The sequence below is a fragment of the Siniperca chuatsi genome, linkage group LG23 (assembly GCF_020085105.1).
Source record: "Siniperca chuatsi isolate FFG_IHB_CAS linkage group LG23, ASM2008510v1, whole genome shotgun sequence".
Taxonomy (NCBI): Eukaryota; Metazoa; Chordata; class Actinopteri; order Centrarchiformes; family Sinipercidae; genus Siniperca; species Siniperca chuatsi.
This window is the reverse complement of record NC_058064.1, coordinates 15,307,563-15,331,879: the sequence shown is the minus strand read 5'-3', so window position 1 is coordinate 15,331,879 and position 24,317 is coordinate 15,307,563. Positions and strand designations below refer to the sequence as shown.

The following is a 24,317-nucleotide window of genomic DNA, read 5'->3' as shown; positions in this document are numbered from 1 at the left end:
ATTGCGATGTGGTGGCCTTACTCAACATTAAACACTTTAAGCTTCCACATACAAGACACCATCTTACCTTGGGGCAAGTGGATCATTATGTGTCTGCACATAGGCAGATATGGTATTAATAGCTGTATTCCATTTGATGTCAAGGACTAACATTATCTTGCCAACAGCTGTGCGGCCTGCTGTTTGATGTATGGACACACGGCTTATAGTGCAGATAGTGGGAGATGAGAACATTGTTGGAGTGATTGTGTAGATTTTATGGCCTAAAGCGTTCCTTATCACTGGTGAGGCTGAAGTTCAGTGCTTTCAATGAGTAAGCTTAGTGGTGTACTTTGAAGAAAAACCTTGTAACTTCTAAGAACTATGAAATGAAGAAACCGGATGCTTTTTTGGAAACGAGATGTGAGACTTTATATAAGAGTCTTAGTCACAAGGACCTAAAGATTCGTGGAAATAAAAGGGTTTGTTTCAAGAGAAAGCAAAGATTTGCAAACAGTTGTACCTACACCTACACTCATATCACTTCCACCTTTTCTGTCTCTCGCACACACACTCTCCTAACCCTACCTTCCTTCACCTCCAGCTGTCTATTTTCATATCTTCACATCTTGTTTCGCATCACAACCATAATTCTGCTCTCATAGCACTCTCATCTCCCGTGATCCTGCATATTTGTGTGTGCGTGTAGGTGCAAGTGTGTTGGTGACACCAGGTTTGCCAGGTTGACTCTCTTCTTAATTATCCAGCAGTATGAATGCCACCTCTCTGGAAAATGTTCAGCTCTCATTAACAACGGTGTTATCACATTAATTGTGCCACGGTGGGGAAATCGCTTTTTTTGTTGTTGCAGAAGCCTGAGTGAGAGGTGGGGTAGGGTGGGGTGGGGGTGGCGGGTTCATCGCAGGTGTGGGGACGTGGAAGTATTACACGTCTCACTAGCAGCTAACATGTGTCTCATTTTTAAGGGTCAGGCCTTGTGCCGTGTCACTTGGGTGTCATTCTGAAGGTGGAAACTGAATTGTGACATGTTTGGATTCAGCCCCCAGAGTGTAAGTCATTAGATTCATTAGATTTAACCTGAACCGCCGCTGTAAATTATAAGTAATGACTGCACCACTTCATGTGATTTTATGAGCTTTGGATAGTGAAATCTTGTTAAAACCAAAAGTGTTCTCTCTCTCTGGCGGTCTGCAACTCAGGTTTTCTTGTGATTAATCTGAACCAACAGAAGGTTGTCAAACGGGACTGTTTTTTATTGCCAGTTGCTGTCTGCAAAGACACACACTCACTCTCACACTCACCACACACACACACTTTATGATTACATCAGGCTAAACTAGGTCGTTTATCATCTTACATCACATTACCTTGTGGCCCATAGTTGTAGAGGGCAGATGGCAGCGCTGGTGTGAGTGCGTCTGTGCGTTGTGAGCACTCGTGCACGTGTCGGTGTATGTAGGTGCCGGCACTCGGTCTCTGGAGGTGTAACCCGGCTCTGCATGCCAAGCTGTGCCAAGTGCTCACAGCTGGCAACAACCAAGCAGTTGGTCTCTCTGGACAAGTTGCCCCCTGCGCCAGGACAAACAGGAAATAAACCCTGGGGCCTGGCAGGAAACTGGCTCTGTGGCCAATAGAAGAGAGGTGAGGATGGGGGGGGGGGACAGCTTGGAGAGGCAGGGTAGCGATAGCAACAGAAGAGATGTCAAATGGCTGTATAGGAGAAGTGGAGGGAACAGGGGAGGAGGGAGAGTGGAGAGGAAAAGCATTGATGTACCAAAAGAGAGCTCAAGAGAATATCAGAGAAAAGTCGAGGTATAAAAAGAGAGACGAGCGGTCGATTGATGGGGGAGAGGAAATATGAAGTGGCAGAGCTGAAATTAGGATGGTTAAGAACCAGTTCCAAATTGTCTGATCCATCGGTGCTTATCAGTTCCTTTTATTGATGCCGGCTTGTTTTTCTGACAGTTGTGCATTGCAAAACAATGACGTCAAACTCATGCGTCTACGCTGCTGGAAACTTGCAACAAGGAGTCACGGCAGAGACGAAGAAACGGTCCAAAGCATGGCTTCATTTCACAAACAAAGATGACAACAGTGCTAGTTGTCTGTAAAGCCTGGGCTTAAATTCCACGAGTGCCATGTATTTGACACTACGTACGCGTGCCACTGCTTCCCAACTGAGCAGCACGTCCGTTGCCGAGGGTAAATATCCTCGGTAACCTATGTTATAATAACATAGCACCTGGCAGGCAGGCTTAGCAGATTTTTCATTTGACTAAGAAAGCCTAAATGAAAATGAAAGCTGTACAAATATACAAGCCATAATACATTCTGGCCCTCTCACATACGTACATTCTCCTTTCACATACATATATTTTCACTCTCTCATTAATTTATTTTCATTCCTACACACCACATATTTTCACTCTCATATTTATATATTTTCACTCCCACATTCATACATTTGCTCTCATGCACATGCAGTCAATGTATACATTTAATATTATATGTAATATATATATGTAAGAAGAAAATGTATGTATGTCTGAAGTAAATATATGCATGTAAGAGAAGAATGTATGGATGTGTGAGAGACTATAGTGGAAACGGATGGCAGCTCATTTATAGTGCTGTGATTGGCTGAGAAGCATAAGGTCAGGTCTGAGGAGACGGGGCAGAAAAGCATGATTTACATCTGCATACAGAACGTCATCCTTCCTGAACCAGCAGTCCCCTTGTCCACTTTAAGCCTCTGGCATCACCGCAAACCTACGGCAAAGGCTTCCATGAGTTCACCGGGAACTCTCAAACAGCAAGTAAGTCTGTTTCTCGCTGCCGTTGTTTTCTCACATAGCTTTAACCCAGCCTGGTTCTAACTTTTAACTGACATTATGAATAATAGTTTACCTTAAATTGGGGTTGTTGATGAAAGTTTGGATTCCTAAATTAAACATTCCCCTCTGTGAATAAAGGATTATTGTAAGATGGAAATTGTATGATGAATCTCACTTTCAAGCAAGCAATTACTGCTTTGTAATCAGTTTGACGTGTGTGTGTGTGTGTGTGTGTGTGTGTGTGTGTGTGTGTGTGTGTGTGTGTGTGTGTGTGTGTGTGTGTGTGTGTGTGTGTGTGTGTGTTCATAGTTATGTGTGCATGCATGTGATGCTCCTTGGCTATACCTCCAGGTCTGCGTGTGCTGTGCTGCCAATTTGATCACAAAATGCCCATCTTCAGAGGCCTGTGCATCTCTGTTTGTGTGTCTTAGAGAGTTGGCTGTATCAAACAAGTTCTCTTCTCCTACCAATGCGACTTTCTGTCAGACCTGCTTTCTCTTCCTCTAAAGAATCTGAGAATATAATTTGGCAAAAGATTATTTTGGAGGCACATCTCCCACAGAACAAAAGCCGTGGAGACTCCCATTCTCTGATGCGAGGCTCACTGAAGCTTGGACTTCCAGAAATTCCCCAGGTTCTTATTTGTGAAGCATTTCTACGGAGACATGGATCATGTCCCAGACATGTATTGTCAGTTGGTACTTAGTGTGGAGGCAGTGCTGCAAAAGTAATCACCAAGAGAGTGTCTTGAAGGAATTTCTACTGAGGCATGGATCTGGTGAAAGTAATCAGCAATTTCTTCTTTTGAAGGCAGGTCAACTGAGACGCACAGCCTGTTGAGGCAGTCCAGGTGGCCTAATGGTGCTTTTTTTTGTTGTTTATGTTACCAAAACACTGCTAGTTTGAAGGTGGATCATCGTTGAAACTGAATTCAGCTAAAGGTGGTTAAATCATCAGACATTCACCACACAGCTTTGATTCTTTTATCCTTTAAACAGTGAACAGAAAGAGCTGTCTGGACTACCTGGCCATGAAAATGACTAATGATCTGAGCTTTGACTGTTTTTAAGCATTCATCTGTGTAAAGCCCTTTATTGATGTTAGCATCACTTCCACCAGCGATCACAGGGGGTACTGTTGCCTTGTGATCCAGCCAATCTGAGTACAGGCACTCCCACTACCTGGCATCTCCTCCTCTTAGCCCTTCCGCTAGTGTGTCCTTGTTATTGTGATGAGCCATGCCCAATTCCAGTACAACCACTGGACTTCTGGAAGCCGTCCCTTCTAATCTGCTCCGGAGTCAAGGTCTAGGTGTGGAACTGAGCTCAATGTCAAGGCTTTAGCCACGACAAAGACTGATTTGAGACTTTGGGATACTGATGCTCTCCCAGAACGCCAGAGCCAGAGGCACTCTCACCATTTTGTTAATCAGCAGCGACACCGTGCGAATTGCCAGTCAGCCTGTTTACAATTAATCTTTTCAACTACAAATTTAATGCAATCACTGGTGCCCAGAGCCGCTGCGTCCCAGAGAGAGGGGGCTGTATTCACATATTCTCATTGTCTTCTGCATCACTATAGAGGAGCTATCAAATTAAATACTAACTTCAAATTGGTCAGATGGTGGCCTCTTTTGTCTCTGCATTGTTATAACAGCTGCTCCAACACCACATTTAGGTTCAGCTGATTGTAATTCTGCTGTGGCCTCAGTTTAAGCTACAGAGAAATATTGTGAGTTTTCATCCCATCAGCTGTCTCTGACTCATAATATTTGTTGGTGGATGACCTCTTACTTTCTGGGTATGTTTACACTTCTCATTGCAAACTGATTTTTTAGACCTCATTCTAAAAAATGTGATTTTATGAGATTGTATCTCTGGATGTTTGCACTAATAATGTTTGTGTGGCCTGCAGCTGTATTACATTTTGCTTTTTCGCATTGCTTGTGTTAGTATTGTGGGTAGAATGAACTATACTGACATCTAATCATAATGCAGCCCCTGACCACTTCCATATCTGGTATTAAAGATCTGGTAGCTATGTGAACAAAATTAGATTTTTGTGCGTCTGGACACCTTGATCTGTCCGGGTGTGATAGCATGAAAGGTCTCACTGAAAAGAAGGAACCGCAGCCTCTCTGTCCGGTTTCTATCCATCCTTACCTGACTTCAAGTAGACAAGACAATGATGAGAGCGCCTGCATGGCAGGATGTTGAACGAGTGCACACGCACATACATACACGCACATACAGCCTAGTTGTTAATGGCTTTGTAGTCCTGGCTTACTGCCAGCTCCCTGTCTGTCTGTCTGTCAGACTGAGCATGCTCATTACAACCTTGACAACATTCCACTGGGGTTGCCAAGGATACCAAGCAGAGCTGCCAGGTCCTGTGCATGTGTGTGCGAGTGTGTGTTAGTTATGCACAAACTCAGACAAATACATCCACCAAACTCCAATTTTTAGTAATATGAGCACACACACTATCCTTTTCGCTGTTTCTCTCCGTGGCCCCGGCTCTCCCTTTTCTTTCTCTCTCTAGATCATTGTTAATCAGTCTCGTCCCATCTCCTCTCCACTGGCTGTCAGTGGCTTGTCAGAAGCCCGTCAAAACCACTGCAGTCCGTCACACACTGCTGCCGTTAATGACATCTGATGACACCCATCGTTGAAGTCACCCGCTGGAGATGACTGAGAACTGTGCTTGCTGCTTTTAAATTGTTTCTTCTGTGCAGTCTGCAGTGTGTTTTAGGATATGTCCGAACCTAATTCTGCTGCATTTATTTACATAGTATCTATCCTGCAGCCTATCTTACTTCCTTCTTTACCCCACTCTTCACAATTGCCTTTGTTTATTTTTATAGCAGTGTACACATGACATTAACAGTCAAATGCAAATGAAATCATAGAATGTAAACAAATACCAACAAAATTAAAGAATTAAATCATATAAATATAGTAAAAATAAAATATTACATGAGACAGTAGAGAGGCAACTCTTTAAAACTTACTGGCATGATTCTGAGCAGTAATGTAACTTCAACAACAGAACAAAAGTTGCATAATCTTTATGCAACTTTTGTTCTGTGTTTGAACTCTTAGTTTAGTTTTTCCTAGAAAGTACACTTACTGGGTCTGCAATATAAAAAGTACATATTATGGTGTGTGAGCAGAGACTGTGTGACATTTTCTAGATGTTCAAAGTAGCCGTGGAAAAAGGTTGAACCGCTGTTTTTAAAAGATGATAGTCATTCGGCTGCTCTATTAGTCAGCTTTTTATTTTCTTCCCACACACTCAGCTGCCACATTGCCTCCATTTATTCTCATCCTTCCTTTATTCCTGTGCTCCAATTTGTCAGCATCTTCAATCCTTACCATATATATATATATATATATATATATATATATTTATATATATATATTCTTTCAAATCCCACCACCATTACCTCTCCCCGTGCTCCCACTCTCCCCATTGAATTTGTCCTCCCTCTGTACCTATGCCATTCTTGCTCCCCTGTCTGAGTGGTGAGCTTATGACAGAGCCCCTGCTGTGCCGGTAGACCTGAATTGCTCTCTGTATCTTCTCCATTCTTTCTCTCTCTCCTTCCACCTTTCTTTAATGTTCCCTTCCATTTTCTTTCACCCATCTCGCTGTCTCTTTCCCCACGCACCGCTTATTTCTCACTCTCTGTGTTCTCCTTTCTCTTCTCTAGAGGAGGAAGTGGAAAACTTTGACGTGTCCAGTCTCCAGGAAGAGGCTCTGAGGAACATTGAGGCTGACAGCTTCTGGTGCATGAGTAAACTGCTGGACGGCATCCAGGTAAGCATGTGTGTATGCATGTGTTGAAAAGATGTAGGTTGTCTTAGAACAAGCTCTGATCACAACGCCCACATGTGGTTTTATACTTTCATACCAACATACTATATATGCTCAGTCTCCCACTGTCTCCCTTCTCCATGTAGTCTGTCCATGCCTCTCTTCCCCCTGTACATTTCTTTTACTCCCTTACTCTCTTCCATGCTTTGTTTTTTATGGATCTGTGCTTCTCTGATCTCAAAGCTGAATTAAGCAATTTTGACCACTAGTAGGCAGAAAGTAGACCCCAGAAAAAACTCAAAGTAATAAGCCTTGAAACAGTATGAAGGTATTATTGCTACAGTTAGCAAACACCTGCCTGTTGTTACACATTCAGGGCAGTTTGGGCATCATTACATGTCAAATACAACATCAGCATTTACTTTGTGTTTTATCAGGGTCTCTTTGGCATGATTGACATTCAACTCTTCACTCCACTTGTTTACCTCAGCTCTCCACCTGTGAGCTCTCCCAACCATATAGACCGTTGATCCGAAACAATGAGCTGGGAACACCTGGAAGCTGTGTACAGCTGTACACTGAGGTGTTGATTCTCAGTGGTTTTCAAATCTTCCGTGCCAAATACTAGATTAGGTCTCTTATGCCAAATTTTACTGGCAATAATTAAGAGTTTTAAACCATAAATGTAATCATCATCAAGTGCTAAACATCTGTGCTTTACCATTGAGCGGAGTTTCTAATGTACATAAACAATGCAGATTGTATTGTTGCTAAGTTTAGTGCATGTTTGCATGACACACCACAACAGATAATCGATTGTAAGCACAGTGTTGAATGTTAGTGTTCAGGTGGTCTGACATTTCTGTCTGTTGTAAAGCCTGCAGGACCTCTCTAACACTGTGAGCGTTGTGTATGCAACAGCTTTTCTGTGTGGGTTTAAGAAATGTGATTGTCTTGCATATTCTAAAGCAGGCCTGAGTGGCTGGAGACCAGATTATTGTATACAGACTGCAGCACCAAACTTTTGTTTCATCATTTCTTTCCAAACCCATTTGCCCACCAGCTCTCTTAATCAACCTCGCTCTCAGCGGTCATGGTTGAGCCATCTGTCAATTCTAAACGTGCCTGGGCTGGCGGTAGATTTGCCCTCAACAGTACCACTGTTACTTAGCATCCTCAGTTCTGCCTTAGTCCTAAATTATGTTTTCACCACATCTCTCTATGCTGTATTAATGCACAAACTCTTCGGCAATAGAACAGTTTCTACCTTTGTGGATGCTATGTGTACTGTCAGGAAATGTGACGCTTATTATTATAAAACGTTTTTGCCACATTTTAGTACAATTTTTGACTTGCTGTTAATACCAAAAGTCTGTTTGGTTCTAACAGTTACGGCCTGGGTGTTACTGGTTGTCTCAGTGACCATGTTTTAGCACAGCTACTCTAATCATTGTTTTCTGGCACAGTTAAAGAAGCATCTGCCAAGTCTCCTCAGTTGGGTCAATGACCCTAATCTAAAGTAACACTTAAGAGAATGGCCACAGCAGTTAGTCTTTAAATGTATTGATTAGGCAATATGCTTATTGTTGTATGGAAATTAGTGTTTTGGGGGTAAAAGAAACTCCCTGTGTCTTGTTGGAGTGAGGTTTTAGTGAGAAAAGAGGGCAATGTTTTAATTAATGATTTCTGTTAGTTTTCGTTGTTTAATACATATACCTGTGCATAAAAAAAATACACTTAATATCATGAAACTCAATATATCGGCTAGCCTTACACTAAAGGTAATTAATAGTAAGGAGCATTTATGGTTCATAAAACGTGAACGTCCATAAATAACTATCAATTGGTAGGCTATTCATTTAGGAAATTAATAGACGCTGTGCCTTGTTGCCCCTGAGAGAGCAAGACAGAGAGAATGCAGAGCTTGAGAGCAGAGAGAAGAATAGAGTGTGTGTCTCTGTGTGTGCTTTTGTATGTGTATGGACGTTGTTTGTCCCTGTGCTTGTGTTTGTTTGTGACCTTGGCTCCAAACTAATTACGTGCAATGCACCAGGGAAGCCCATGTTTCCCCCCTAATGCTTTCTAAACAATCTGATGGAGGCTGAGTGCCTCAGCACCGTAATTAGTTGGTGATCCTTGCTCTGACCTCGTCTCAAACCCTCTCACATCCACTATACACTATTACACTTAACTGAGGGCCTGAAGGTGGGGGTTAGAGAGAAAGAGAGTCTCTCCATGCATACATATGCTCACTGCCTTTTAAGCACCTTATATATTCAGTGTTTCCTCTGGAACTGGTGCCACACTTGTTGGTCCACTTGTTTTGGACCAATTTGTGTAAAATATTTAAAGGCGCTTAATTGCATCACAGTGCAGAACAAACGAAAAATAAATGGGAGGTTTGAAAACCACTACATGGCTGGGAAATTTTGTGAAGAAAAATGTACTTCCTCCCATCCATCCATGATCCACAGCTGGTGTGGTTTTCCTGCAATTACCTGGTGTACACTGGAAATACTTTTGAAAGTTTTTTTTCTTACATTTTAATACAGTAAATTGGCCATTAGCTCTGGTTTTAGTGTTTCACTTACCATGCCTCTCTCCCACCTAAAGTGAACAGGCTATTTTGGCTGTCAATTCACTAAAGCAGCTTCTCTAATGAGCTGCTGCTTTAATTGGCAGCACTGCAGCCCCCTCTTCCGAAGGAGCAGGTTGGGATAAAAGGTAGGTTAGAGAGATCAGTCGATTCCAGGCAAGTCTAATGTCTGTGATGGCAAAATCAGAATGACTTGTTGAAATGTCTAATGTATAAGAGGGTGTTTTATGTAGTGGGTCATCTGATTTTTCCTGTTAATCTTCAAAAGCACTAAAATGTTGGGACATCTTTGGATGCCCCATTTAATGGCTGGGGACTGTAATAGCATTTTTGTGTGTGTATTATTGATGAAAGACCTTTTAAGGGACTGTTGAAAGGACAAGCATTGGTGTGTGTGTGTGTGTTTACAACAGTACAGCATCAACAAGACACAGCCCATTTACACATCAAACAGGCTGCACACAGTGGTCACATCTAGTTCTGACGTGATCAAAAAACATGGCTGAACTACCTGAGCTACTGGGCTGGAAAGGGGCACATTAGTCATGTTCAAATGGGCCAGTGTGTATTATTGTTTATGATTATCCGGCCATGTGATCCATGAAAGTGCTTTTAAGCATGACTCTACCTCTAAGCTGATACATAAACCATCAGCATTTTTTTAAGAATTGGGCTGAATTGGAATGACAGTTGAACATAAAATTAATGGACAAAAAAGTAAATGGAATTTCTACAGATCAGTATGTCTACCCATTGGAGACACAACTCTGTTAAGTTGACCCCAGTGTTACCCCAGTCTCTCCAGCAGCCAATTAGTCTTGTACTGTGCTAAATTTGACAGCGCCTCTGGCTAACTTGACTAATTTAACTTGTTAAAATGGTTCCATGTCTGCTATTTCAATGAATTTAAATGGAACTGTCATCTCTGCCCAATATTGTGTTGTTGATTTAAATGTCCTGTTAATTCCAAACCATGATCTATTATAAATGTCTGCAGTCAGTCAAAGCCTCCGTAATTTAATCTTTGTCACATTTTACAGATATAGACAGCTGAAAGTGCTCACAACTGCTGCACTCAGTATGTAGCAGCTATGTGCTGTCCATGCACAGCCGGTGGGCCTGTGTCTTACCTGCAATGCCCAGACAGGGAAATGAAGTCAAAAAGTTAAAAAAGTCCATTATTCCACCAGCACACCCCTGAGGGCTCTTGGTTTTAAAACCTGCATTTATGCTAATTCTGCAGACTTTTACAGCAGGGGATCTTAAATGTATTTTTCCCGTCTAGGACCTAACTTTGAGAAATTTAATTTCGCCCTGGGATCTTAACTTATTATATTTCAGCAGTAGTCTTGACACATGGGGGTCCAGCATGAAAATGTCTCTGACCCTTTCTTGGTTTGAATGCCATGGTTTGATGTACTGGTCTGTGGCCTGATGCAAACTTGTTAGGAAATGTTGATATTATTCATCAGACACACAGTTAGCTTTTAATTTAACTTCAGAGTCATTCTTAATTATAGCCACAGAGTGAAGAACATGAAGGATATTTATATTCATTCTGTTATTTCCAACAACTTTTGGGCTGGAAAGTTTTAACAGATGACCTAGCAAGAATAATATTTCAGGTCTTCAATACTATTCTATGTATTAAATCAGGTACTGATACTCCTAAAGATGAGATGCCCAGAGGCTGAAAAGATCAGCTATTTGGATACAAGTTAACTTTATCACATAACTTGTATCACATGAAATTCTCTGCACTTAAGTCACCAACAAATTGAATAAACAACATTTAATTAATGTAAAACACACAAAGATTAAAATGTCAACATCTCCCTCTCTCGTTGCTCCACTGCCTCCAGCCTCTCCCCTGAAGCATGAGACAATCGCAGTGTGCCTGCTCATTGTCAAGGCAACCATCTGTTTTCACAGTGCCAGCTAGAGATGGGGTCTACCTCGAGTGGGAACAGGGGTCCGAGGACCGACGTCTAGCAGACGGTAGCCAGACCAAACCAGACGCCATGTCCTGTTCTGGTTTCCCCAAGGCTTCCCTACTGTCACCTTGGGCTGTCACTCACTCACACACACACAGGAGGAGTTATCTGCCAGCTGGTGTTTCTGTGTGTGTGATGCCTGACAGCATATGTGTTTGTATTATCTTCCAAGCCTTATTGGTCCAGCCTTAACAAACCCACCTCCCTCTTTTTGTTCATTTATTTTTTTACTGAAATTCTCAGTCATACATACTTTTTTCCTCTTCATCTCTCTGTCTTTTACAGATTAAGTAGAATCATGTTAGCTAAGCTAGTTTACATGCAGGTCAGTGGAGATGGAGGCAGTAACAGCTGCTGGGGGGAAGAGGTTAGGATAAAGGCTGAGGCTGGAAAATCAGGCACAGGCAGGATGAATTGAGACATTTATGCAATAAGAATGGCATTAAGAAAAGAGTGCACTGTTATGAAAACCTTGTAGCAGAGAGACAAGTGGTGTTGATCACATTAAGGGTCATGTAAGGTAAGGCAGGTTTCTTTATATAGCACAATTCATACACCAGGCAGTCTCAAAGTGCTAGTTAACTATCTGCAACAGTTACGTGTACATTCTTGTGATATAACAAAAAAGGTTTTACATTTGCTGTTCTGAATAATCAGCATGTCTTTGCTCTTGGGTAAATTGGCCACTTTACAAAGGAAAGACCATAAATAAGCCAATTTAAAGGTGTAGAAGATGTAAAAGATGTTCTCTTGTGTTTAAAATGATGTCAGGCAAAAATGATTTAATTGTCCAAGAGACATGGACACAGGTTTGTGGGTTTAGATTCACATTAGCCAGGTTACAGTCTGCTTTCTGCAGTGAGTGGATTTCTTAAACAGTGTATATGAGAAACGTGGTTTCCATAATTGGGGTAGGGAATAAGAAGCCTGGTTTCCCCAGCTAAAGAAACCACATTTTTTTGGCCATGCATACAGGTAGCCAGCTTTTTACATGTCCTCCTCCTTTTTCTCTGTCACTCTCTCTGCCTCTTTGAAATCAAGGCATCTAGCTTCTCCAGTATATCTGTCAGATATTTGAAAAAACGACACCTGAGTTTCAGTCCCAATACCAAAACAATACTTTTTTTCAATGCATTACTGGGAAGAATATAAACATCTGCAAAATGAAATTTCTTTCATTCAACAAAAGCACCAAAGCTTTACAAATGTTATATGGTTCTAAACATAAGCAGCTGTACAATAAGTCTAAAATTGGCAAAGATTATGGTTTGCCATAAAAGTAAGTAAAGACAAGTGGAAATCTGGACAAGCACTCAGTGCCAGCTTTTGGTACTTTAGTTTTTAGCCACACTAACAGCATATCTCTAAGGATGCCAGTGTTGGTTGGTTGGTCAACTACTTTGGTCCAGACTGAACTATCTTCACAACTGTTGTATGGAATTCCATGAAATTTGGTACAGACATTCATGGTGCTTTAAGGGCGGAATCCTGCTGACTTTGGTGATCCTCTGCATTATCCTCTAGCGCCACCAAGAGGTTGAGTTTTTTTATTTTTTAAATGTCTCAACAACTACTGGATAGATTGCCATGAAATTTTGTGCACATATTCATGTTCCCCTGAGGATGATTTGGATTGCAGGATGAGCATGGCTTTAGACTCTTGATCTTGTTGATACTCTGTGCTACAGAGACATTTTGATGAGTACCAAAAAAGGAATTTAGGTTGGATACTCAGCCCTACGCAACAGAGTTTATTACGTACTACCGTAAGTCCTTTACCATCAGCTTGACCAATTGCATTGCTGTGTCTCAATCTTGTGTACTGCCTACCTTGTTGCACTGCTAATACACATTAAAGTTTACTGCCCTCAAACTAGAGGCCATAGATGTTCGCACAAACACACATGAAAGCAACAGAATTATATCTGGCCAATCCTCCTGTAGCTCTGAACAGCTGTAATTGTCTACATCTTATCACAACCTGTCATCTCTCTCATACAATCACTTTCTGCTTCTCTCTCTCACACACACACATACACGTACCAGAGAATGACAGATCATTGCCCTGTCCTTCAGTTTATTGTCTACCCTTTATCTTGACCTGTCATCTCTCTCTCTCCCCTCTGTCCTTATGTCTCTTTCTCTCTCTCTCTCACACACATACACATACCGTCGCATGTGTTGTTGTGTTGGTTCTGTCCAACTCACTGATAGACATCCGGTGCCACAATAGGAGGCAATCTTAGTCCAGCATGGAGCCATTGTTGTCTCTAATAGAATGGACTGAGAGGTGAAGAGGAGCTATTGATTGATCTGACTGAGAGAGAGAAGAGGGGGAGAGAGAGAGTGAACGACGAAGGAGAGAACGAGTTGCTGTTAACACCTGGCCGAGAGAGAGAGACACAGACTTAATGTTAGTGTGCTCTGTCTGTTTGTTCATGTGGGTAAACCGGGGCAGTTCCACTTACTTGCTGGGTCAGATGTGGTGGATGGACAGATGGTGGGAGAAGAGGAGAATGTATAAATAATAAAGGAGTGAAAGGATTTCCTCCTGTTGCCTCAGCTGATCAAAGATCCGGCATATTTGATTTGACAAAGAGAGGAAGTGAGTGGAAGAAGGACATGCGGAAAATAGAAAATGGGATAAAGGAATAAAGGAGGTGAGGGAGTGAAAGGAGGAGAGAAGATGAGGAAATAAGGTGAGGAAATAGGGGGAGAAGCAGTTAAGACAGAAAGGTTAAAAAAAAAGAGAAAAATGGAAGAGAAGGGATAAATGTGAATGTAAAAAAAGAGAAGAAAAATGAGCATAAAGAGAAAATTCTTATTAGTATCTTACCCTAATCACAAATATGTCTCAAGGCAAAAAAAAAACAAACAGATCTAACTAAACAACAATCAGTCACAAAATAAAATGCAGTACAGCATGGAACAAAATGAAACACCAGGGAACAAAACAAAGCAGAGGAGACATAGCATGTTCAAAACACTTAGTCAAGCCTAGCCTCATTAGCAGCACCAAAGTGATGAAAATAGACAAAGAAATGGAGAACACAATGTGGGAGAGGAGAAGAGTTAGAGATTGATAAAGGAAGAAATGAGAGGAGGGAGAGATGTAGAAGGATTAAAATGAAGAAAGAGGAGAAGAACAGAACAAGATTTAGAGGTGAAAAGATGGAAATAAAGGAGTATGGAAAGAGAAAAGGAGAGAGAAATATGAAAATTCTTTGTGTTTTTATATTAGGTTTTCCAATAGATAAACAATGTAATGCAACGCAAGACAACAGACAAACGAGGGGCACAAAATATAAATAAAATACCACATAAATACAACAAACAAAGTAGCACATTTTCAGGAATATTTCCATTCTGTTATGTTTCTTTATATACATTAAAAAATGAGACCCGACTTCATAAAACTTCCCTTGATAATTATTAGTCCTTGCGATTAAAGATTCAAAAGAGGCCATGTCCGTTATTAATTTTAACCATTCATTAAAAACAGGCTTTGTCTGACTTTTCCAGTGGCGGAGAACAATCCTTAAAGCGGCAATAAAGCCTGCCGTAATATGGAAATTCAATGAAAATAGAGGGGAGAAGGAAGAAAATGAGTGAGACAGAGGAAGTGAGAAATAGAGAGGGTAGTAGAGGGAGGAAGAAGAGAGATAGATAAGTGGGGAAAGAAAATAAGCCCCTGAAAGCACAGACAAACACGAATTTAGAAAACCTTCTGACCCTCAAATGCATTACAGTCTTTTTTACATCTGGTTGTACTTACGTAGCCAGAGGAGAAAGAAGTATACAAATCTTTTTCCTTTTATTTCAGTAAAAGTAGAAATATCACAATAGCACAATGGAATTATATTAATAGAAATTAAAGTCTTTCTCATAAAAGTTGAGTTAAATGAAACTAGAGCCTGCAGTAGAAAAGTAAAAGGAGTCACTCGAAGAACGTTAGCAATGCTAACTAATTTAGCTCATTTATTCAAAATGAGCTAAACTAGCCTCGGTGGCTGTGGCTCATTCTAACTACCTGGTCTGTCTTCTGCTCATTCCATTCGATCCAAATGAATTGAATGTGGGGGGGACTTCAATAATGCAAATGTCATTACTTGTACTGGCCCTCACACTTGCTTAGCACCTAACTGCATTAAAACTGGGGTGGTAGAAAGAAACAGCCAGAGAGGTAGAGAAGCGCAAGACAGAATATGGAGACAATGTACCAATATAAAATTAACAAAAAGTAAAAGTAGAACAAGAAGGATGATGGGAGGTGGAGTATGAATGTGTGAAACTAAAAAACAGAGTGATGGAGAAGAGATAGCCTGGCAGGTGTCATGGGGAAAAAAACGGAAATTACTACACAAATTAATAATTTCCACTTTCCAATTAATATCAAAGTCACTCTAACATTAAGAACTGAAGTTATGGGTCGTCAGTTAAGGAGTTAGGAGTTTTAGCGGCAGGCTAACAGCTGTGTTTTGGTATTGAGAATCTAAATTCATTCCTTCATATTTTCATATTAATAATATACGTTATTGTCCTTGTCCTCTCCAATACTCTTTTTTTTTTTTTTTATAAGTTGTGATGCTACAGCAATACTGGGAAGTTGGCTGCTCTCAGTTGGGTGCACATATACCATTATACTGTATATCATACTGCAGTGCAAAATAAACAGTGAAAGTTTACAGGTTATGGCCAATATTTTCTAAATGAGCCGCTTGGGTTTACTGCAGTATTGTTTTGATTTGATATAAACACATAATATACACAAGCAAACTTGATATGAATCCCTTTAGATTTAAAAAAAAGTTTTTATGTGACCAAGATACAACTTTTCACAGTTGAAAATTCATCTCGTCTGTGCTCTCTGGTCAGTTATGTAATGGGTGACACTGTTTCTAAATCTCCTCAAACCTAACTCTTCGTTTGGAATTTCTGTGCTGCAATATCTTGTTACTTATTGGCCGACATACATGCACCCATACTGATATATCTGCAAATAAGCTAATATCAGCTGATATATCGCCCTGGCTGATTTATCGATCTAGCTGTAACTGATATACTTATTAACGATATACTCATCATCTTCATCATTCTGATTATTCATATGCTCAAAATATGAATTTGGGGGCACAAATTAGTAAATCCTGTGCACACATTTTTCTTTCCCTGCCCTGTAGGCAGGCAAGGAAAGGGATCGAACAGAAACATAAACCAATTAATTGTGAGAGAAAAAGGTGGGTCAAATGAGAAGAAGTAGTAATGACACTTTTGGAGTCTATGCAGGGATTAAAGAAGTGTGAGATGCTATAGACGAAGCAATAAAAAAAAAAGGCAGCAAAGAAGGCGGTTTCTATCCTGCCAGCCACTGATGGACTCAAGAGGACACACACCCCTTGGTTCTGCTGAGCCTGAAGGACAACTGGAAGTGTTTATTGCTAAATGACCCCCCCTTTCTTTCTCTCTCTTTCTCCTTCAAATTTTCTCTCTCTCTCTCCGTCTGTTGGATACTTTGCCACATCAGCTGTTCTCCAGCCACACTGAAATGACCCCTCAAGGAAATGTAATCTATGGTGTGTGTGTGTGTGTGTGTGTGTGTGTGTGTGTTTTGGGTGTACATGCACACACAAAATGCTTATGTTCTGTTCTCATTTGGATTGTATTCTGCAAGTTCAAACAACAGACACTGCCTACTCCTGTGATCATATTCAGGTTCAGCTATTCGTTAGATCCCAAAAAATATTTTGAAATCATTTCAATATACATTTTCAGTTATATATTAAAATTTAAAGATGTACTTCATCCTTAGTTTTTCGCAAGAAAGCACATAAGCACAAACGTGATGCATACTTGTTTGTAAACATACATACATGCATGCACATTTTGAAATTATAATATGTATTGCATTTGTGATAATTGTTTATCTCATAACTTCCTGTAATTTATCTTAGATTTTGTAAGTTTATTACAGCTGTATACAGAATTTAAATTACTTTTTTTTTCACTAATTTCAGTACACACTTCCAACGCAAAATGTCACACAAAATATACACTGCAATCTATAAATAATATATATAGTATTCCATGACTGGAAAGGATCACAAAGAAGAAAAATCTTTAGATTGCATGGGTAACCCAAGTTCTCTGAGTAGCATGAGTGCAGTGTCTCACTATTGGATTCGCCCCCTCACGTAGCAACAGAAGCGCTATTCCTGTACGCGGCCCTGAGTGGTTGGCAGTCAAGACGTCTGCATCGGGACCTTCTGCCTTTATATATGGCTGACACAGCGTCAATTCAATCACCTCTTTTTGCTTCAGAGGCCAAGCTGCTCTTTACCAGATCTCCAGGCAAATCTACCTAAACTGTCATCAGACTGGAGCAGACAGCTCCTCACCGGGCGCTAGTTGCTGGGGATACCAGTCCGACTGCCTTCACCATAGGCGCTACTCTGGCCTGTCTCCAAATAGTAGAGTACTGCGGCTTGTCTGCTGGCTGGCGTACATTGGTCAAGCTACACCTAGCAAGCTAATGTCACGGAAAGCCTGTTGTCACCTGACTTCCTATGCTCTATCATAACTGGTTGATCGAAAAGGAACAAAAAGAAAAAAAAATCTTTTCATATCCTACCTTTCTGTGTCTCATCAAAAGCTAATTGCATAAAAAAACATATCAAAACACATAAAGCAACATAGCAATTGAACGTAACACATTAGCTGCCAGGAATGCACTAAAATCAACAAGAGTCATAGTGTTAATAAAAACAAGTAAGGTAATATCTTTGAAATGTTGCACAGCTTTTTTTTTTTTTTGCACACAGTGTAGCAACTTAATACTTAAATGACCATTTAGGACATTAGAGGCCTGGTGTCCATCTCTCTACATTTGGCCTTACGTGTGGCATTATAAACATCACTACTACCATCTAATTTTCATGCTTTGTTAACCAGCTGGCATGATCCAATTGACATGAGGCACTGTAACTACTTGAAGGGGACAATAGTGAAATGAACACCTCAGCCAACAGCTCTTAGGGATATTTTATTATTCGACCACTTCACACCAAGTATGAGGCCAGGACCCATTCACAGCTCACCTGTTATGTTCTTACAGCCACATTCACAGTCAGCCCTCTACTTTGTCTTTAGGGGCCACAGCCGCACGTTTTGTCATGCCAATGTTAGTTAGGTGGCCTATTTTCTCTATTTACAGTTTTTAAAGATGGCTAAGGCTTTGTGTGAGGTGTGAAATGGGCCCTGGCAAACACTCAAATCTGTAATGGCCATTACAATTTTCTAAAAATGAAACCTCAAAGTGAAAATGTAAAAATTCCACCCCTTTGAGTGTGTGCTGTGATACACTGACTCTCGGGCCAAATGGCTGCAAAACATCAATGTGAAACAAATCAAGTTATTTTTCTCAACAAGGGATCAATTTCACAGCTTGTCTAAGAAATTACAGAGAAATGTGACAAATATTCCTGTAGTAAAAATATCTGCTAGATCTCCTTGGCACCTGTTTTTATTGCTTTTCCTTGCACTTTTTGTTATATGGTCATTCCATGTTCACAGGACTATTATTCGCTTACTTGTCTGACCTTCGTACTTCTTATTGTTGCCGGTAATAATTTATCCATAGTGTTTGAAGCCTATTTCATTCCTGTATTCATTCACTCTGGGAGTCAGCAAAATGCTTAAAGTATAAAAATTACATATTACAGGCCAACTATATAATGTTTTTTCGCCGTTGTAGATGAAGCCTCGGTCCATATTGACTCTATTGTCTGATTTTTCTTCTCCTCAGGACAACTATACATTTGCCCAGCCAGGCATCCAGAGAAAAGTCAAGGCCCTGGAGGAGCTGGTCAGCAGGATTGATGGTGAGTCATCTGCCTTGCCTCCATCCATCCATCCATCCATCCATCCATCCATCCATCCATCCATCCATCCACCCATCCATCCATCCATCCATCCACTTTCTGCTCACAGCTCTGCCATTTTGACTTGATTTCCATTTACTACTACTTGTATTTCCTGTCTTTCTTCTCTTCTCAATGTATCAGCCCCTTTTTTCCATTTCTTCTCTCGTCTCTCTCACACACCAACCAACACATTCATGCAAAAATACACTCAAAATCACGATCTCCTGCAGGGTTGTTTGCTTTACAATAGACATGCAAGACAACTGGCTTTATTCACACGTTTTCTTATTCTTTCTCTTAAATTCTTTCGTGAAAACTGAAAGAAAATGAACACAAAAATAAACACAAATCCTCGTTTATGTGGTATTTTCCCAATGTCACTTGTATTTGCTTTTGTTTTTCATGGCCTGATCTCGTTACAAACCATATAAGGGTTTTGCGCGTATTAGGCAATATTTTTGTGCTTATCTGTCAACATTTTGGAAATAAGAGAATATTGATCAGTCTGTCAAAGGGGGGTGCTAACTTGTTCTTTCCCACACATACATATACATGTATGAACATTTCCTGTGTGACGCCCCTTGTGACCTCTTTGCCCCTTGGTACTGTAGATGATCTGCTGCAACATTCCCCACTACCGACATTAACCAAGTCATTCTATTAATTTTACCTAAGTGCCTGAGCAAGGCTATGTTTAGGTCCTAAATATATCCATGTAGCAGAGAGGAGGAATGGCAGTGGTGACTTAGTTTTCTTAACAATTCTTCTTTTTACACACCAGGAAGTAACATTGGTTTTCACGCCGTGATTTTTCCGCTGTTTACATCGGTTTGTAATTACATGACACTGTGATCGTGTCTCGCTAGTTTTCGTTCCACTCGGCTGTCGGGGAAATGTGTACGTGCTGGTGATTATTAGCCTGCTGAGGGCTGGAAGTTAATGCATGCACACTGAGGGTACTCATACACAGCTCAGTTACATTTGTCATACACTCGCATCTTAGTGTTAATTAGCAAGGCTGCTTTTTCTTCTGTTTCCACCTTCTCGTTTTCATTTTGTTAGAACAATAACTATGTAAATATGGTTTGAATATCATTTTTTATCCAAACTTACCTTTGTTACTTAAAATGCATATGGCTTTGGTAGCGGCCCACAATGCATTGTGCAAAACATGGTCTTATCAAAGCAAGCCTTTGTACAATGGTCATGTTCTTGGCTAACCTTGGTGCTGTCCGACTATCCTGTCACCTGCTCTGTCAGCCAGAGGGAGGGGAGGACTCACCCGCTGCATTCAAATGGATGGAGAGAGAGTGCATATGTGTGTGTGCGTGACTGTAAACTTGCAGATAGAAAGGGCAAGTGTGTGAGTGTGTTGGTGCATGTAGTTGTCTGTGTGTGGAAAATAAACAGATATTTCCGTAAGCATGTGTGTACCTGTGTTTCTGAGAAGATTGTATACATTGGACAGTATGTGTGAGTCAAAAATGATGTGTGTTAGAAAAAAAGAAATTGACAAAAAAGAAAAGAAAAATAAAGAAGCAAAGTCCTCCCACCTCTCCCAAGCTCCACCACACTCCCAGCAAAGACATAAAAAATGACTTGACATTTTTACTGTATCTTATTCCATAAGTGCCCTGTCATCATAGGTAGGGCAGAGCCATTTTATACCTCGCTAGCATGACATTACCACGTCCTAATGAGATCACAGATAGCTTTTATCTTGTGTTACAGGATTGTTTTTCATCCTTGACATAGCATCTGTTTTGGGAACAATGGCCTCTCATCATCTCTTCCAAAATTACCTATCAGCGCTTATCAGATGCAGGCTCCAGAGTGTTGTACAGTTTGAGAAAGGGTGGTGTCCTGCCTTTTCCAAATAGGCAGAAGTTTTAGCGACTGCTTTAGATGTATCAATATTACGATTTCACTCCTGATAGAAATCTTAAGTTGTAGAATCAGATTTTATGAGTATTTTTATTGGTTCTTTATTGTTTTTCGCTGGGTGTTAATGTTTCTTGTTTATTTCTTTTGCGTTCACCAATCCATTACATTAGCAGCACTAATAGTACTTAATCTTGCAGCTCATTAATTTTATATTTGTTGGACAAAACATTATTGCAAAAGGAACAAATCTGTTATTTTCCATTAAAGCGAGCTAGTAACCTTCCCAGCAAGGCAAAATATAATGTTTTAGCTGTTGCTGTGGGACCCTGGTATTCTGTTTCAGCCTTGTATCAGTTGGGTATCCGATACATGGACATGAGTAGTTGATGGGGTATTTAAGACAGTAAGATGATGAACAAGGATGGCGGGAAAGAGGAAGAAGGGAGCTCAGTTTTTCATTGCATTGTTTGCGGTACTGGGTCAGTAGGGATAGGACCTTGCTGATCTGTCTGTCTTGCACAACTTTCTCTCTCACCTTCTCTGCTTCTTTAAAATAACTGCATCTAGCTCCTCCTACAGTATATATCTGTCAGATAGAGGGAAACACACATACACTGTACATCCACAGAGAGGGAAAGAAAGATAATGTACAGTGTTTTTTATGACCATACCCCCACCATCCATCACCTACTATACCTTTTAGCACAGTGGGGAGAAAAAGAAAAAAAAGGCTGGATTTTTGCCATGAGACCTCAGCCATTTTTCATCAGTGTTCTGCCTCTCCTCCTCCCCATTTTCCCTCCCTGTAACCTAACTTTTTTGAAAAACTCCTCCACCCTTTGAAAGGCACAACTGATGGTAGGAATTAAGAGAAGTTTGACAATGTAGTTCCTTACTTTTGATAGGAGCTGCTACGTCACCACATAGGCATCGATGCCCTGACCCAGGCTAGGTTAAGATCACCCTTTTACATATTTTCAAGTTTAAATGATTGGCTTTGTCAAAGGCAGCAGATATATCGGACAGAATGAATACTGCATGATTTTGATAGTCTAAAGACACCAATAAATCACAAGGTTTCCTAGATAAGGTTTTACTAACCATAATGTCACCAGTTTAATAGCTGGAATAGCTGGAAAAACACTCCCGTCTCCCTCAAGTGTTATGACTGAGGTGGCTTTGACAAAGGTGCCTCGTCCTCAGCTGCATTAAGTAACTAAGTGTCAAGCAGGGCATTTCTCAAATGAGCCTTCATTCTCAGTCAACTTTCCCAGTATGACAAAGCTAAAAATATTTGTTTGTGCAAAAGAAACTTTTATGATCAAACGTTTTCTGCGGGTGTTCTTTGGATATTCCATTTTTATTTGTTTCCTGTGAATTCAGTCCTATAGTGTAAACTCTAATTGAACTTGAAGTAAGGAGGCCAAATTTATTATAACAGTGGGTTGCATTGTTGGAAGGCTTTTACTTTGAAATGTCTTCTTTACTCACTCTGTTTGCCCCTCCCTCAGACTCCCCCTCTCTGTAATTATCCTATTTGTAACTTGTAAGTAATGCTAACTCCCATTAGCCTTGCTTGATGCTAGCATGTGTACCTCCTCAAAAGACAAGCCACTTTTGTCAGCCCGCCTGCAATGTTTCTCTGATCTCTTCATCCCTCCCTTACCTCTTTCTGTGTATTTGTTGCATGCAAGTGCATTAGCACAAATTCATCAACATGCAGATTGCACGAAGGTGAATTTATTCATGCAAATGAGAGGACGCACTGGCAGCGCGCGCTCTGAGGCTGAATTGTGTAAAAAGACTTGTGACACTGTATTGCATAATGAAAGGCTGAAAAAGCCTGCAGTGTGTTTTTATGGATTTGAATTTTTTTTTCTTATACTACAGTGTAAGACAATCTTTTAAGTATTCTATACCAAACCTTTAGGAAACGTTATTTGACTACAGTGCCAGTCTTTTGGCTGCTATGCCTTTGGGTCTCTTTGATTTACATTCTGAAAGGGTGTGGTGTTTTTATTTACTCTTTGCTGCTGCACATCTTGAAAAATAGGATGGGATTTCTAACGTTATATTTGTGTGTTAATTATGCTAATTTACTCTTTTTATGAACACACGCTCATTTACAAACAGCCAGTATTTATTATGTTTACGCATATCGTTTACTTGAATTTTAAAGTGTTTGCATAATATGAGACGTGAAAGTCATACAAGGTCCTACATAAAAATACAAAATGTACTTGCATGAGGTCTGCTGTTTCTCTGTTTTCATGCACCAGGTTCCACATGAACATTTTTGTTATGCCTCATGTTTAGGACAGAAATGACAGAGCGAAGCATTGTTGATGTTTGACAGTACACATACAGTACACACACATGTATGTACAGTGACACCATAAAAACATCTCACCTCACAATTGCGCCAATCAGTAACAAATGTGTGACACCGTGGTTGTTTATTGTGTGAGAGGAATAATTAAGCAAGCATCACTCAGTGGACTCTTTTGTACTTGACTTGGTTATTCAACTTTTTAATTTTTACCTGTTATAGCTGCATCCCGCTGGAGGGTGTTTCTCTTTGTGTGACAGACAAACAAATAAACAGGTATATTCATAGTGTGACCAGAAACATGCACATACCTGCAAATATATGTGCATACAATATTCTTTACACATATATACTATTATTTAAAGACAGTAACACAGAGACTAACAAGTGCATGTTAACACACATGCACAATGGAAATTCCAAAAACAAATGCACCCACTTTTAATAAGCAGTGTGTCAGCAATTGCCTGTTCGGTAAACACCTTCCTCGAACAGTAATTGTCCATTGGCGATACTTGGAAAGTTTGGCGGGCGGTGTCTTTTATTTTTAGCCTTTCCAAAACACAAAAAGCTAAATTGTAAGGAATGGATTAAACGGTGTGGTTATCTGCTCTAACGTATGCTGCAAATGTTAGCATGTCTGGCTAGCTAGTCGATCAAGTGCATATATAAGACACTTTACAGAGAGACAGCATTTTTAACCAACTCTTGGAGCTAGGGCCCTGTTGCCTGATTTGTATCTACAATAGGATTTGTTTAAATCTGTGCAAAAGCTGACAAGAGTAAAATAAAAGAGGTAAGGGATAAAGGTTACAGTGAAATGAGTACAGTTTATATATAGAGAGAGGGATCGATTGGAATAGTTGACAGGGAGGAACCAACAAATGACAAAGAACAGATTCAAAATAAAGCAGCTCTGTTAGAACAGATTGAGTGAAAGAAAAA

The 24,317-nt window shown here is 40.4% G+C and overlaps 1 protein-coding gene across 6 annotated transcripts in view; it reads left to right on the top strand.

Moving 5' to 3' along the window:
- Positions 1-24,317, top strand: part of tbc1d22a (TBC1 domain family, member 22a) — a 124,890-nt gene that overhangs the window by 60,743 nt on the left and 39,830 nt on the right. For 5 of the 6 annotated variants that reach the window (XM_044185328.1, XM_044185325.1, XM_044185327.1 and 2 more), the window contains 2 exons: positions 6,547-6,653; positions 19,042-19,117. In XM_044185328.1, coding sequence (XP_044041263.1) covers positions 6,547-6,653; positions 19,042-19,117 — 183 coding nt within the window. The remainder of the gene's footprint in view (positions 1-6,546; positions 6,654-19,041; positions 19,118-24,317) is intronic. The other variant, XM_044185330.1, reaches the window with a different exon arrangement.